Source organism: Triplophysa rosa, linkage group LG16 (genome assembly GCF_024868665.1).
Source record: "Triplophysa rosa linkage group LG16, Trosa_1v2, whole genome shotgun sequence".
In the NCBI taxonomy this organism is placed as follows: Eukaryota; Metazoa; Chordata; class Actinopteri; order Cypriniformes; family Nemacheilidae; genus Triplophysa; species Triplophysa rosa.
In genome coordinates, this window is record NC_079905.1 from 19724986 (window position 1) to 19739982 (window position 14997).

The following is a 14997-nucleotide window of genomic DNA, read 5'->3' on the forward strand; positions in this document are numbered from 1 at the left end:
ACGAAACATGGATTCAAAATGGCCTCTTGGGCGGGCCTTAAACTTAAAGAGTACATAACTAGGGATTTTTAAGGTCCTACTTTGGTTTATGGAGTGTCCAACAGCAAGTTTATGTACATAGAAGGTGTAAAAACACAATTATTTTGTAATAATAGACTATTTTTATGGCAAAATTTGAATAAAGCCACTGCAAAATTTAGCATTTTTGGCCGCAGAAATCACAAAAAATCTCCGAAAAATCGTGTGGGGACTGGATCTGTGCTTCTGCTGTTTTTTCTCTCCTTGAACAGTATTAAATAGTATTAAATAATTGTGTTCAAAAATAATTTTCTAGCAAGTGCTACAACTAACTCATGGGGTAAGTTGTAGCATTTGCACTCGTCACTTTCAGTGTGTGAACAATAGGTTCTAAAAACACATTTTAAGTGTCCATTTGTAGCAGAGATTTGTGTATGTTGTTTGAGTAAAAATAAGATTACTTGAATTAAAAAAATGACATGATGAGCCAAAACCAAAATGCTTTTTACCCAGCTCTCTGCTACTGTTTGTCCACACAAACAGTAGCAGAGAGCTGGGTAAAAAGCATTTTGGTTTTGATAACTGTGGACTGTGTTTTGATAACATTCTCGCATTAGTATAAAAGTTCAATAACATCCAGGGTTGCGTTACCTGAGCAATGACGTACTGTAAGGGCCGGTACACACCAAGTCAACATCTGGTTTTAAACGTCGTCTATAGTCTCCATTAGCATTTTTTTTGCTGATTCAGCATGTCGAATAAGCGGCAGAGCTTGTCTGGGATTCAGATCATTCTGATTGGCTTTTTGGCTTAGTAAACCAGTGCACGAGAAGAAAAATTAAAGTGATGAAGAAAGCAAACAACGAAGTCAAGGGGGAATGCACAGAATTCACATTTTTTGCATTTCTCATTCCAGTGCACAAATATATCAGCCTTCTTTTCGTCTGCAGTAATTGGTAATGGTTTGGTGTGTACCCTGCTTAACTTGCTGCTTAACTACCATAGTATGATTCTTTGTTGGAGAAACTCTTCAGAATTAGAGCAGTGGTCTTGTGTTACCAGGCATGTGTGGACATCTTGCACGTGTTGGGCGTGCTGAGAAAACCAATGATGGTAACTGGATTGGGACACAAAATGATCTTGCATTCACTGCTTTCTCAATTCTGTCACCTCTGTGGTTGACCTTATACCACTGCCTAGTGATGACATCATCCCTCACACACATTATCATTAAAGGGGTCCTGTGATTTTTCTATTTTCCTATTGTTTTATTCTCACCATAAATTACAGTTATAGTTTCTACCTCATTTTTCTTGCGCCTCTATCCTTGTATGTACATGTAAGACTACTGGTGCGGCATGTTGGACATTGCTGGAGTACTTTAACACGTGGCTGCCTTCAGTGCATGGACAATATGTTGAGTCAATGAAGCATATGACTGATAAGCTTAAATTGTCAACTTCTCCAAAGGGTTAATATTGGCCTACTGTGTTCCTACTGGCTGAGTTGTTACAGGCACTCATTGTCAAATTAAAAATGCACAGCAGGATGATATCTGGCACGTGAGTTTTATTTAAACATCAGCAGCACAGGTGCATTGTTGGGCGAGCCATCATGCAGGTGCACGGTCTAGTGAGAAGCCAGCTCTGTGCTGTACTGCATCACTCTCTGCAGCATATGCGATAAAATGAAGGAAATTCTGGAATGGAGGGGGTGCTCTGAGGTGCCCTGAGGAATGCCAGGAATGCCTGTCTCAAATATCATCTTAAAACCCACCTGCCTAGAGTGCCTCAGCACACACACACCTTGTCCTGGGGTGTATTTTATGTGTAATATAATAAACTTCTCAGTTTAGCAGACCCTGTGGAGGTCACAGCGCAAAATAAAATGTTACTGCTTTGTCATTGTGAAAAAAGTGAAGTGTGTGTTTTTAAAATGTTTAAATATGAAGAACTTCATGCAATCTCTAAGAAATTGTTCTTAGGGTTAAATAATATGACCACTTTTATGTCTCATCAATGTCTCAATAATATCTCAATTATGTCTAGAAGACAAAATATTAAAAATAAAGAGATCTCATTTGTAATGTCTTATTCCACAGTTACAAATTTCAGTTAATGTTTGCTGTACTCTTATGATATCATAGTTAATAATATGGAGGATTTTTTATTATAAGTTTAAAGATGTTATTCTCAGTCAGGAACCTGTTGAGTTAAACCTTGACTAAGAGTCTGTTCTTGGTTGCTTATTAACCCCTTTATCAAACTCATGCTAAGTATTTAAAACCCCCTACTTGGCTTTAAAGCAGTGTTTATTGCCATGATAACCTACGCCAGTGGTTCCCAACCATGGTCCTCGGACCTAACTGCAGAACGCCTGATTCAAATCATCTTTTTAATTGAAATCTTTTGTATTTTAAATTTATCTTTGACTTGTAAGCATTTTTTAATTTTCTTTATTTCTGTAAATATACCTTTACAAATGTATATTTTAATAATAACAGTAGTAAATTCAACTAATTTATATTAGTTGAATTACATGAAATATGTTAGGGTTTTGAGTTTGCAATGTGTTTTATCTTCATTGCGAGGCTGTACTGTGTAAAATGACATGTTTACACTAGCAGCAATTACTATGTTGTATTTCATGGCTAATATGGTTTTGAACTATATTTGGTTTTAAACATGTATTGTTTTTTTTACTGGAGTAATAGGCACACACACAGTACTTTTTTAGAATGAAGTAATGGAGGAGCATCTTCCATCTTTTTTACTGTCTCTGGTTTATTCACCTCGCTTCATGCAACAGTCCACTGGGGTTTATGAGGACATCTTGTTTGACCTTGTGACAGGTCATTGTAGCATTATTCATTATCTACAGTACATGCAGAAGTGTGTATTTATTTAATGTATTATTTAACAAATTATATTTATGTGTGGATGACGTTTTTTAAACTAAAAAACTAGCTTAATTATTTAATGAATTATATTTACGTTTAGATGTAATTTTAATACAAAAAAAACCTGTCATTAATACACAGTACAGCGCTTAAAGTCAAATGAAATACGTGATTGTCATGTTGCACAAAATTTTACATCAGTCTAGAATAACATGATTCTGATATGGTGATTTTTTCTGAATTTGACTCTTGTTATTGTGCTGTATTTGGTTGTTGACCCCCACATTCCAGAGGATTTATTGTGGAGTTAATCATTAGCTTACTCTGCTTGGGGTCCATTCAACTTTCAGGAGGGCATGTTTTATGTCTGAATCAACTTTAACACAACTGTGATTTACCATGTCTCTGATACAAAGACTTTCTACATGAAAACCATTATTACATGCCCTTAATATGCTTCTTTTCTTCCTTTTATCTTTACCACAGTCTAATATGTTTTAAATGGAATTTTCAGACTTTTCAAGATTCAGACTTCAGATTGTTAAAGAATCTGTACCACATGTTATGGCATTGAACAAGGAAATACAGTATCTGTAATAGTTGAAACACTGTAGAAAACTTCTTGGTTACCGATGTAACCTCAGTTCCTTGATGGAGGGAACGAGACGTTGTGTCGAGCCGACAGATGGGGTTCGTCCCTGAGAACCAATCGCTTCCGACTTCTTAGAAAAGGCCAATGAAAATTGGCGAATGAAATTTGCATGCTGGACTCCGCCCCCGGATATCCGGGTATAAAAGGGAGAGATCCACGCTAGAGCATCCATGCCGAGGGGGGCCTCGGACGGGAGTACCCTAGCGGGAAATGGGTGGTGTCCAGGGTGGCGAACAGGTCTACCTGAGCCCGCCCGAACTGTACCCAATGAGCTGGACTGTGCGGGGGTGGAGTCGCCACTCTCCGCGAGGCATCAACTAACGAGAGAGCGCATCGGCTGTCTGGTTCAGGTCGCCTGGGATATGTGTGGCTCGCAGGGATCTGCTCCCCTGCGGACTCCACAGGAGGAGGCGTCGGGCGAGTCGTGTTAGCTGCCGTGAGCGAACGCCACCCTGGCTGTTGATATACGCTATGGCAGTTGTGCTGTCCACCGGACCAGCACGTGCTTGGCCTGCACGAGAGGTTATAGCCCCTTCAGTGCAAGTAGCACATCCAACAACTTTAGGCAGTTGATATGCCTGCGCAGGCAGGGGCCCGTCCATCGCCCCGATACTGCGTGCCCTTTGCACACGGCACCCTAACCCTGCAGGGAGGCGTCTGTCGTCACCACGACGCGCCTCATGACCTGCCCGAGAGGGACCTCCATCCGTAGGAAGGTCATTGAAGACCAGGGGTTAGGGTGCGTTGGCAGAGAGGCGTAATCACCATCCGCCTGCTGCCCGTGTGCCACGCTCTCCAGGGAACTCGACTCTGTAGCCAGTGTTGGAGCAGTCTCATGTGCATCAACCCGAGGGGTATCACCACCGCCGAGGATGCCATGTGCCCAGGAGCCTCTGAATTTCAGGGGGACCACTGGCTGCTTGAAATATTCCAGGCAGTTCAACACTGACTGAGCGCTTTCTGAGTCAGTCGCGCTGTAATGGAGACAGAGTTGAGTTCCATACCAAAAAAAAGGATGCTCTGCACAGAGGAGAGCTTGCTCTTTTTCGGTTGACCTGTGGTCCCAATCGATCTAGGTGCCGAAGCACTAGGTCCCTGTGTGTACATAACAGATCTCGCGAGTGTGTCAAATGAGCCAGTCGTCGAGATCGTTTATTACCCGCACACCTCTCTCCCTGAGGGGAGTGAGGGCAGCTTCCACGATCTTCATGAAGACTCGTGGGGACAGGGACAGACCGAAAGGGAGGACTCTGTACTAATATGCCTGACCCTCGAATGCGAACCGTAGGAACGGGCGATGACGAGGGAGAATTGAGACATGAGAGTAAGCGTCCTTCAGGTCGATTGCCATGAATCCATCTTGACATCTGATAGATGCCAGGATGCGCTTCTGCATGAGCATCCTGAACGGCAGCTTGAGTAGGTGCCTGTTCAGGGTACGCAGATCTAGCGACCTCCACTTTTTTGGGGACGATGAAGTACGGGCTGTAAAACCCGTTGAACATCTCGGCTAGAGGGACGAGCACGATCGCTTCCTCACCAGAGGGGTGGCGTCCTCGGCCCGAAGCATGGGTGCATCTTTGCCTCTGCTGAGGTTGAGAGGATGCCCCGAAACTTGGGCGGGCGTCTGGGGAGTTGGATCGCGTAGCCGAGACGGACCGTATCCCGTAGTCACGTAACAGTTTGGGAAGCTCTTGTCAGGCTCCCAGGGACCGAGACAGGGAGGCTAGGGGTACGTTCTGCTTCATCGACCTCCCGGGGGTGGTTCGATGGCTGGCAGTGCGGATCCCTCGCCGTGGGGGGGCCCCGGAGAGGAGATCGGCTCTGCAGTTTTACCTGCTTGGCGATAATGTAGCACAACGCACCATCGAATGAGAGTGCTTAGGCTGCTGATTATCCTCGACATTGGGTCTCGCCGTGATGCAACGTCGAGTTGCCGAACACCGTTGTGTAGAGGGTGAGAGCGATGTCTCGAAGAGGACCAGGGCTGCTGGTGTTGAAGATTTTATTGACCAAAATATAAAGGAATCATGTACACTTTACATTACTATTATAAATCTATCTCTACATAAGATCTGGTCTTTGTTAGCTCATCTCTAGTCGTAAATACCAGAGTCTTTGTTAGTAACCCCCCCTCACCAGCTAGGAATGTTGATATCAGACATCTGTTAAAGGTATGAGGGTAACCCCCAATAACTTAGGTGTGTGTGTGTAAGGACACTATAAAGGTCTGCCCCCAACCAGGGTTGGGCAGTTGCATTGCAATCCAACTCGGCTTTGTTTTCAACTTTGTGAGAATAAAGTCTAACTACTTTTGGTTTCAAAACCTTGACTCAAGAGTCGTTTCTTCAGAATCAAAAGAGGAAAAACCACAACACTGGGAAGCAGACGGTGCACGAGATCTCGGCGGCCAGAGGGTGGTCGAGTCGCGGCTGGGGAGGATATACTTGATATCCTCTGTCTGCTCCTTTATTGTCGAGAACTGCAGCTCGACAGTATCACCAAACAGCCCCCCTTGCGAGATGGGTGCATCGAGAAAGCGGACTTTCTCGGCGTTACTCATCTGTGCAAGGTTCAGCCAGAGGTGTCTCTCCTGGACCACAAGTGTGGACATCGCCAGACCCAGGTCCTGCGCGATCACCTTGGTCGCCCGTAGAGCGAGGTCGGTGACGGCGTGGAGTTCTTGCATATGCGCTGGGTCGGTCTTACCCTCGTGGAGCTCTTACCGCGCATTGGCCTGATGGACCTGAAGGATGGCCATAGCGTGGAGAGAGGGGACAGCTTGGCCCGCAGCAGAGAAGCCGAAAAGTCTACGTGCTTTGGACGGGAGTCTAGGTCGAGCCCCTGGGGGACATCGACGTATCCTTTAGCTTCCCCACCATCGAGGGAAGAAAGGGTGATGGAACTAGTTGACGTGTACGTGGCGAAGGGGAGTGTTCCAGGTCGTACTAGGTTCCTCATACGCTTCCGGGGGAACATGGCACTGGGGGCAAGTGTGGCTTGGAGCCGCTCTCAAGCCTGAGGTACCGTGTATCCAGCCGCGAGCGTTGGGAGAGGCAGTGCGGTGCACCGCAACCCAATGCCGGCGGCCCGGGAAAGCATGGCTGACATTTTGACGTCCGCTTCTTCCTGAGCTTGACCCCCCCAAGGGAGGGAGCTTCAAGGAATCGTCGGAGTCTGATGCCAGTAAGTCACCCTCCGTTGCTGCAACAGACATCTCATCATCACGTACCGTGTCCGATACGTGATTGAGGAACGAACGAGCGTGACGAGGTGCGAACGGTCCGCGAGCCAGTGGCTGACGGATTAGCACTCACAGTAATCCTCATATCACCCTCGCTGCTCGCCGTAGCGGGCGGCAGGGCCGTAGTCATGCCGTCACGGAACGGGAAGCAGACGAGGTGGTGGCTGAGTCCCGTGGGAACACAGCCACCCGTGACGCAACGTCTGAATCGTCAACATCTGCCCCAGCGTACTGGAAGCAGACATCGTGTCCGTCCCCCTCCTCGATGAGTGTGTTGCACCCACAAAAACAGCTGGACATGCCACGCTGGAGAAATTTGCTCTTTTAGAGAAAAAACTCGAACACTTCTGGAACCGCCGAGACGCCCAGGGGAAGTCACCGCAGGAAGGGACAGTCCGCTGCACCACGTCGTAGAGCCGGCAGTCTTGTAGTTGCTACTTGTAGCGAAGTCTGTTGATCATGAGCGAAGGCTCCGAAGAACAAAAGGTGAATGAATGAGGCACGCCGTCTCCCTTTTATATACGGATATCCGGGGGCAGAGTCCGGCATGCAAATTTCATTCGCCAATTTTCATTGGCCTTTTCTAAGAAGTCGGAAGCAATTGGTTCTCAGGGACGAACCCCATCTGTCGGCTCGACACAACGTCGAGAGACCGACAGAAAGGGAACCAGTTATATTTTTTCTAAATTCTTATTTATCTTAACTTATGAAATATATACATTCTTTTTATGATAACATGCCATTTCTTTATTGTTATTTTTTTTTATTATTAGCAGTGCCAATCCATTGTACACTTCCCCAGTACATGTCAATGAGTTGCATAGATTTTAGTTGAATTTTCCACTACAAAGTCATACCCTTACTTAAGTACTGTACATACTGCTAATGGCAGTCCATTAATGTGCCTCATGACCGAGACGGTATAAACCTTTGGTTTGGTTGCTTGTATCAAAATTCCTCTCACGTTCATAGTAAATGTTGTTGATAGACTACTATTCAGGCTAACACCATGTCTACACCGGATGCAACAGGTGTGGACAAAATTAATTATAAAGGGTTCTAATGCGTTTCTAATGTCTTTTGTCATGTTGTGTCTGGTGTAGACACTTTGTAAGGTGAACTTTTTTTTTTCATGTAACTCCCTCCACTTCAAGAGTCAAGAGTCTGGGCTGAGTTCTTGAAGTATCTTGGATAGAAGACTTAAGGATCATGTTTCCACCCCCATCATTTATCTGAGTGATCTGTAGCACTACACCATATTGATAAACTGGCGCCTCATTTATAAAACGCACATATGCACAGATTTGATTGTAGAGCTTGCGTACGCAAAAATCCATGGCAACAAATATTTATAAAAAGGGTCTGAGCAGACACACAAATTTCAGAGTCTGAGTGTTGCACGTTTTTGGAAGTATAAGCCATTCCTGCCGCTTGTAAAGGATTTAGATGTTGGTATGTGCACTTTTACATGAAAATGACATTGTTTACAAGGTGAAGATTTAAAACTATTTAGGTGCACACAATTTCAACATTTCACATCTGAAAGAGTGGCGTATGTTTTCTGTGCATACATTCGTTCTGTGAATCACACATATGCACTTTGAGAAATGATCAAATCAAATTTAAGACAATTTCTATGCTGCATTTTGTAAATGAGGCGCCCCCCCCCCTTTTTTTGCATTTTTGACAAGAACCTGCATAGGTCATGGGTCTACCAGCAGGACACTGGCCCTAAGCACAAACACCACCCAGAAATGGTTGAAAACAAATCACCAGACAGCTCTGAAGTGACAAGCAATAAGTCCACAGACAGACAGACAGTGGGGACAATTTGAGAGAACTGGAGTTTTCAAAATATGAGTGGGCCAAAGATCTAGTAGATAGATGTAAGAATCTCACTAGTGGCATTCCCTCAAGTTAAAAACAATGTCCTTTGTAGATACCAAAATTGAATAAAATATTCATGAGTACCGAGAACGTCACTTCTGTTGTCCTACATGGCAATAAACACAGCACATCTAAGCACTTTTAAATCAGTGACTAAGTTTACATGCACCCTGATAATGGGATTATATTGGGATTTTGGCAATATTATGATTACACTCATGTACACGATACCTTGATCTAACCCTAACGTTAGTGGGGTATGGAGGAGGGAGTCATAATTTGGCAGGAATAATTTTTCAGCACCACACTGGCATCAACAAAACTTGCTGCCGTTAGTCCAGAGACTGTGCGAACGCGACGACATTTTACTACACAACCGTTGCTGAGGCATTTTCGTCACATCTCTATATATTTATCACAATAAAGAATAACTAAACACGTCCAAAGAAAAGTGTTTTGCATTCGATGCGTATTCAAACATTAGCCAGTACGCAACTGTATCTGAGAGCATCGTTTGTATTATAGCAAATAATCAGAATAATTACAAATGCATGCAAACGAGAGTGAAGAGGTTTGCTCATGTCATTTAAATATGTTCCTGTAATTAAATCCTTACTCTTATTGGAAATGATTGCATTTATTAATAACTTAATGTGTTTTAAACTTTTTTTCTGGCAAAGTGATCTTAAAGATAAAATGTATAATTCATTTAATTGAGTGCTTTTTTTGGAGTGCTGACTGCGCAATCTGGATTTAAATGTTGGCTGCCAGTGGCAACTCCTTTGGTATTGAATACAATTGTGGTTCAGGGTTTCTCTGATGATGGTTGTTATAGCCAATAGAACATATCCCAGGCATATTGTTGCCTTGTTGTGAACCTTCTGGGAGTGTTTGAGGATCTTCCTCTGGTAGTTGAGGCTGAGGTGTCCATAGACTGCAACAGGTTACGCAGCTGTGACTGAACACAAAAATAGCAGCGACGAATCACGGTGACGTCACATAATAATCATGAATAAGCTTAGTTATTGTCTTCCTCCCTATCAAGTTAATATTAAATGCACATTCTCATTTGTTAATTTATTAAAAGGGAAATAACACGCACCTTCTTTTTGGATCTAGATAAGACCTTCTCAACAATAGGTAAAACATGTTATATTGAAGCATATGTCCAGTAATCAAACCCCATTGTACTCAAATTACTGTCCTCTCACATCGTTCTTATAAAATCAGCTGCTTGTATCAAATTTTATCCCACTACATCTTTGCTGCATTTAGTCTCTGTAATTACGTGAGCACAACACTGTTTCTTTAACCCACAGTTCATGAAATCACTGACTTGTATTATTTTAGCTCATTGCACAAAATCAGTGAGGCCCATTCTGCGGTGCATTTGCTTTCAAAGGGTTTCAAGAGTTATTTTTTAAGCATCACTAGGTGCATATGTGGTTTAGTGTCTGTGTTCATGTAGACCTTCCTAACTTTACATATACAGTATGCAAGGACTTTTATGCAATAATGTTTATTCAGGTTGTTTAATTTTCATGATGATCATCAGAGTGAACAGACTTCAGTAAACGTGCAAGACTATGCGTATTAATGCTCAATTTGAACAGTCTTTTTCACTGAAGAGCCCTTGAAATGCAGAGACTATGTGTTCCACATCTGTAGGCCTACGTGCAGGATCTCATATGCACACAGTGTTCAGAATCTGTCTGTTTTCAAAATCCCTCTTGTCCCTGACTTACCTCAAACACTTCCACCATGAAGAACCCAAATGCAGGCAGGCAGTGAAGGGGTTAACACAACAGGGCTTTATTATACACAAAACGCAAAACAAACACAACAAAAGGTGCAACAAAAAAGTGATTAAAAGTTATTAATTTTAAGTAGCTATCTAATTTATGTATATGAATTTTAAACTTGTGACAGGATTTATATGTGGAGTTTAAAGGAATAGTTCACTCAAAAACAAAAATGAATCATTTATTCACCCGCATTTCATTGAAAACCTGTATATGACTCTTTCTTCTGCAGAACACAACAGAATATATTTTGTGCTCATAGGATCAAAGTTAAGCATCAAAATATCTTGCAGAAGAAAGAAAGTCATACAAGTTTTGAATGACATGAGAGTAAGTAAATGAAGAATTTTCATTTTTGGGTGAACAATCCAATTTAAAACAGGGCATAGACCAAAGACCATTCCTGGGTTGTTGAGATCATTTCACTGTGGTGGTCTCCTAATAGTGGTTAGAGCCGTATTGTTTTGGTAAAGTAAATAATCGATTCATTTTTCAACAATGATCTATTTAGATAAACATGATTCTCAGAATGGCCAGAATGTTTTGCCTCTGTTGTAAAAGCATGAGGAGCACTCTGTGGTTCATTGGGAAAATTAATGCGAAGGCTTGTGTGTAAACGGTAGCGTAAAAAATGGTTGTAGGAGGAATCCAGGCTGGTGTGTCACTGAGTGATTCTGTGGACAGAGGCATGTGTGCGTCAATGAATATCATACACACGCATATAGAAACAGCTTCCGTGTTCACAGCCGGCTCCCCCGCAAAGCACACTTGGTAGGAGGGAGGCACCGTAAGCGACTCCCTCCGTCTGAAGTACAAAAGTATTGTTTTCTACAGTTATGCTCTTATTATCACTGCAGTAATGAGTTTGCAAAAATCCTTTATGCCTTCAAAGCTCATGAAATTGCAGGTAGTAAAAGTTCAAGGATTTGTAAAGATTTATGAATGTGGTATGGCCAACATTCACAGATTTATGTCAATACAATATGAATCAGAATGTTGTTCATTTCACTTTGTATAAATGGCAAAGTCATTTAGACAACACCCATGTAACAAACAGAAGCAACCCATTCACATGATATTATCCGTTCTGAGCCCGTTAACATGTGAATAAATGTACATGTGATGCTCAGGGGTCTGGACTTCCGTCTGGCTGTTAGGACACAACAGGTTTAATGACATTAGAGTGGCAAATTCGTTACTACTTCATTTACACAGGGTTGTTATATTGCTTGGTTTACTAAAGAGCAAATTACTTAATGGGACTGAGATTAAGACTGATCTTTTTTCTTCGAAAGGGTGCAAAGAATTTAAATTCAATGTATAGTAATTAATAATTAGCTCGTTGCTTAAAAAATTGTTGGTTGTTTTCTGAAAAACTGCATTGATACTGAATATGATTTTTTTCAGATTATTGAAAGAGCATTTTAGGATGCAGAATTATATTGCAAGCTTTAAAGTGGATACCAAAATTGCTACGCTTTATGATGTGAATGCATTAAGATTTAAAACTTGTGGATTTATTGTTACTTTAGAGGTCATCATAAACTTTGTCTAGTACTAGAATCTTGACAGTAGTCACAATGCAAGTGACTAATGTAAGATCTGTTTGCTTAAAGAGCAGAGCCCAACTCTGAGACACATGCAAATTGCACATCATAATAATTAAAATATACGGTTTTATAATAATTTTTTAAACACTCAAAGGAGCAAATGAACAATACAATGCAACACATTTAAAAGCATTTTATGTTTCATTATAAAACAATATTAGCATAAGCTTTTAAACTAACATTGTATACTACAGTCTGTGTTTGGAAATCATGAACAGGAAGTATCATCAATTTATCCAAGGACCTCTAATGAAACACAGCTACTTTAAAAACACATTATTCTCAGTGTAAGTTCAACAGAGCAAAAGTGGAAAACCTTTTTAAAGTGCCATAATTCACTACAGCACGTACTGTATATCCATTTTTGTAGACAAAGGTCTTGAATTTCTAGCATTACATATGACCTATGTGGGCTATATATGAAAAATATTAAACGCTACAGTGTATCAATAACATTTATCATGTGCTGGAAGCAACATTTTAGTCTTAAATAGTTGCATAGACAAAGGGCTAGAAAGGAACAAGCCAACAATTGCACTTACTTTCTGCAATAAAACAAAGCAGTACAAGAGAGAATGTACTGTACAGTCTGAATGTAGACTGAGTGTAAGTCTCGTTTGAAATTCCTTAGAACTTTCATAAGCATGCTTTCTTGCACTCAGAGACAACTAAGTTTGAAATTATTGATTTAATAATGATTTATGGGTGCTAATGTGCCTAAAAATGTGCCAGCGCAAACAGAATTTGAGATTTTGCTTCTGATCAGACTTTGATACCACAACAACAGCTAAGATTGTCAACTTGCAAAAATCCCATTCAGATCAATAATCAGTTTTTTCCTTCCAATATGGATTCTTAAAGGGTTTTTCCCTGAATTATCCACCGCTTTAAGGGGAAATATAAAACTAATCAGTCCGCTTTCTTCCAAACACAGCTGACATGCTCCTCACGATGCCTTTGAACCCTGCGTTGCCCTTCTTGAACGCCCTTGCCTCTCGGATCAGTTCGAACAGTTCGTGAAACACCATCAGCACACTGTGGTAGGTTTCAGCAGCTGAGACTTCAAAAAACCCACAGTCCGCTGAGCGTGCTAACAGTCGGCCCTCTTCGCTGGACACAGTTCGCAGATGCTGGAGATCTCTCTTATTCCCTACAATGATGATCGGGGCTGTGCTGGCCAGTTTTTGCTTAGCTTGTCGTATGCACTGCACTTGTTCCTGCACCACATTGAAGCTGGTGCGGTCACAGATGCTGTACACAAGAATATAGCCGTCTGTCCACTGCAGCTGTCTGTCACTTATGTGCCCTGATTCTTCACCGTTCTGAAATGAGAGATGTATGCATTACTTAAACGCAAAGCTATCATCCTATCATTGTGATTCTTTCTGAGGGTTTCCATTATCAATGAACTGTTTTCCATTAGAATCAGTACAGGATTCCTTACAGTGAGTTTTGGGCATTATTCCAGTAGAATTTAATGGTGTTACTGGTTCCCATCCAATCGATAACATCAGAGCCAAAACACAACCAGCATAGAGATTGCAAATTGCAGATCCTAATCATTTTCTATTCGGATAGATTATAACATCTATTTGGCAGTCATACACAGCAAGCAGAGACACCTAGGCCTATGGAGACCATAGTCTCCAATAAAATCCCCATTTTAACCAATACTTCCATACATTTTTTGTGTGATGATTTCTATTGTTTGTAGTGGTTTCTATTGTTTTCTTTTTCAGCAAATTTGAAAACATTAGCCTATTACCTGCTGGCAAAGTGAGTCCCAGATGTTGAAACAAATATCACGCCCGTCAATCTGGTCAGCGTGGCTGTATATTGATTCTGTAATAGATTAAAAAAAAGCGTTCACAGAGGCAACCCGCAATGAGGGGCAGTAAACTGTGATGATTTGTAATCCAAGTACCTATATCTCCATATTCTCCAATAAACCGCCTCGTTAGGAAGCGCACGGTAAGAGCTGTTGAAAAAAAACGAGTTACTAATCTACTTCAGACTGAAACCAATTCTATGTTGTACTTTTATTAGCAGAGTAAAAGACATAAAAAAGGCTATTGCCTTACCAGACTTTCCAACTTTCTCAGCTCCAAGCACTAAAATATTAGCCTCCACTTTTTGTTGGTTGCCTTCCATGCGTTTGCTGCTGTAGCAATTGCGTGATCTCACTTGTACAATCATTAGTAAATCTACAAGAAGGTAGAGGCTACCGGTAGAGTTTGATGCGTGCTTGGCAGCGGGATTAATATCTTCATTATGTGGGCGGTGCCTTCTCTTCGCTGACCAATCATAGCCAAGTGCGTCTGTTTGCCTAATTTTAATTCCCAATTTATTTTGTGTCAACTATTCATATAACAACTATATATTTTAACCAATCATTTTAAATAAGTGTTTAAACCATTTAACTTACAGTTCTAGTTTAGTTTTATTATTACGGAGTGGACCGATGTCTCAGGGGTCTCGTCCTCGTGAGTCTTGCCTCCACATGTTTTTGTCAAATAGATATGATTGCAAATTATGCTAATTTGTCTTTAGCAACTAATTACTATCTTTAATTAGCAACACAACACAGATCAATAGATCTTCATTGATCTGGTATGGCAAACATTTGTTTCATGACAATAACTTTCCATTTGAATCCACATTAAAAATGGTCAAGAACTTTACATGTAAACTTTAGTCAAGAATTGCATTCAGTGAAGACAATGTTTTTCAGAGTTTAATATATTTTCAAAGAGTGACCTCGTGTGGTCACATTGACAACTTCCGCTGGTGGAGTAAATATACAGGCGCTGGTCATATAATTAGAATATCATCAAAAAGTTGATTTATTTCACTAATTCCATTCAAAAAGTGAAACTTGTATATTA

The 14997-nt window shown here is 41.5% G+C and overlaps 1 protein-coding gene across 1 annotated transcript; it reads right to left on the bottom strand.

Moving 5' to 3' along the window:
• Positions 1-12244: 12244 nt before the first annotated feature.
• Positions 12245-14709, bottom strand: zgc:64022 (Ras-related and estrogen-regulated growth inhibitor-like protein). The gene is made up of 4 exons (XM_057355186.1): positions 14194-14709; positions 14037-14090; positions 13878-13954; positions 12245-13434 (listed from the first exon to the last, which is right to left on the bottom strand). Exons 1-4 carry the CDS (start codon positions 14306-14308, stop codon positions 13018-13020), a joined length of 663 nt encoding a protein of 220 aa, XP_057211169.1. The 5' UTR covers positions 14309-14709; the 3' UTR covers positions 12245-13017.
• Positions 14710-14997: the final 288 nt, after the last annotated feature.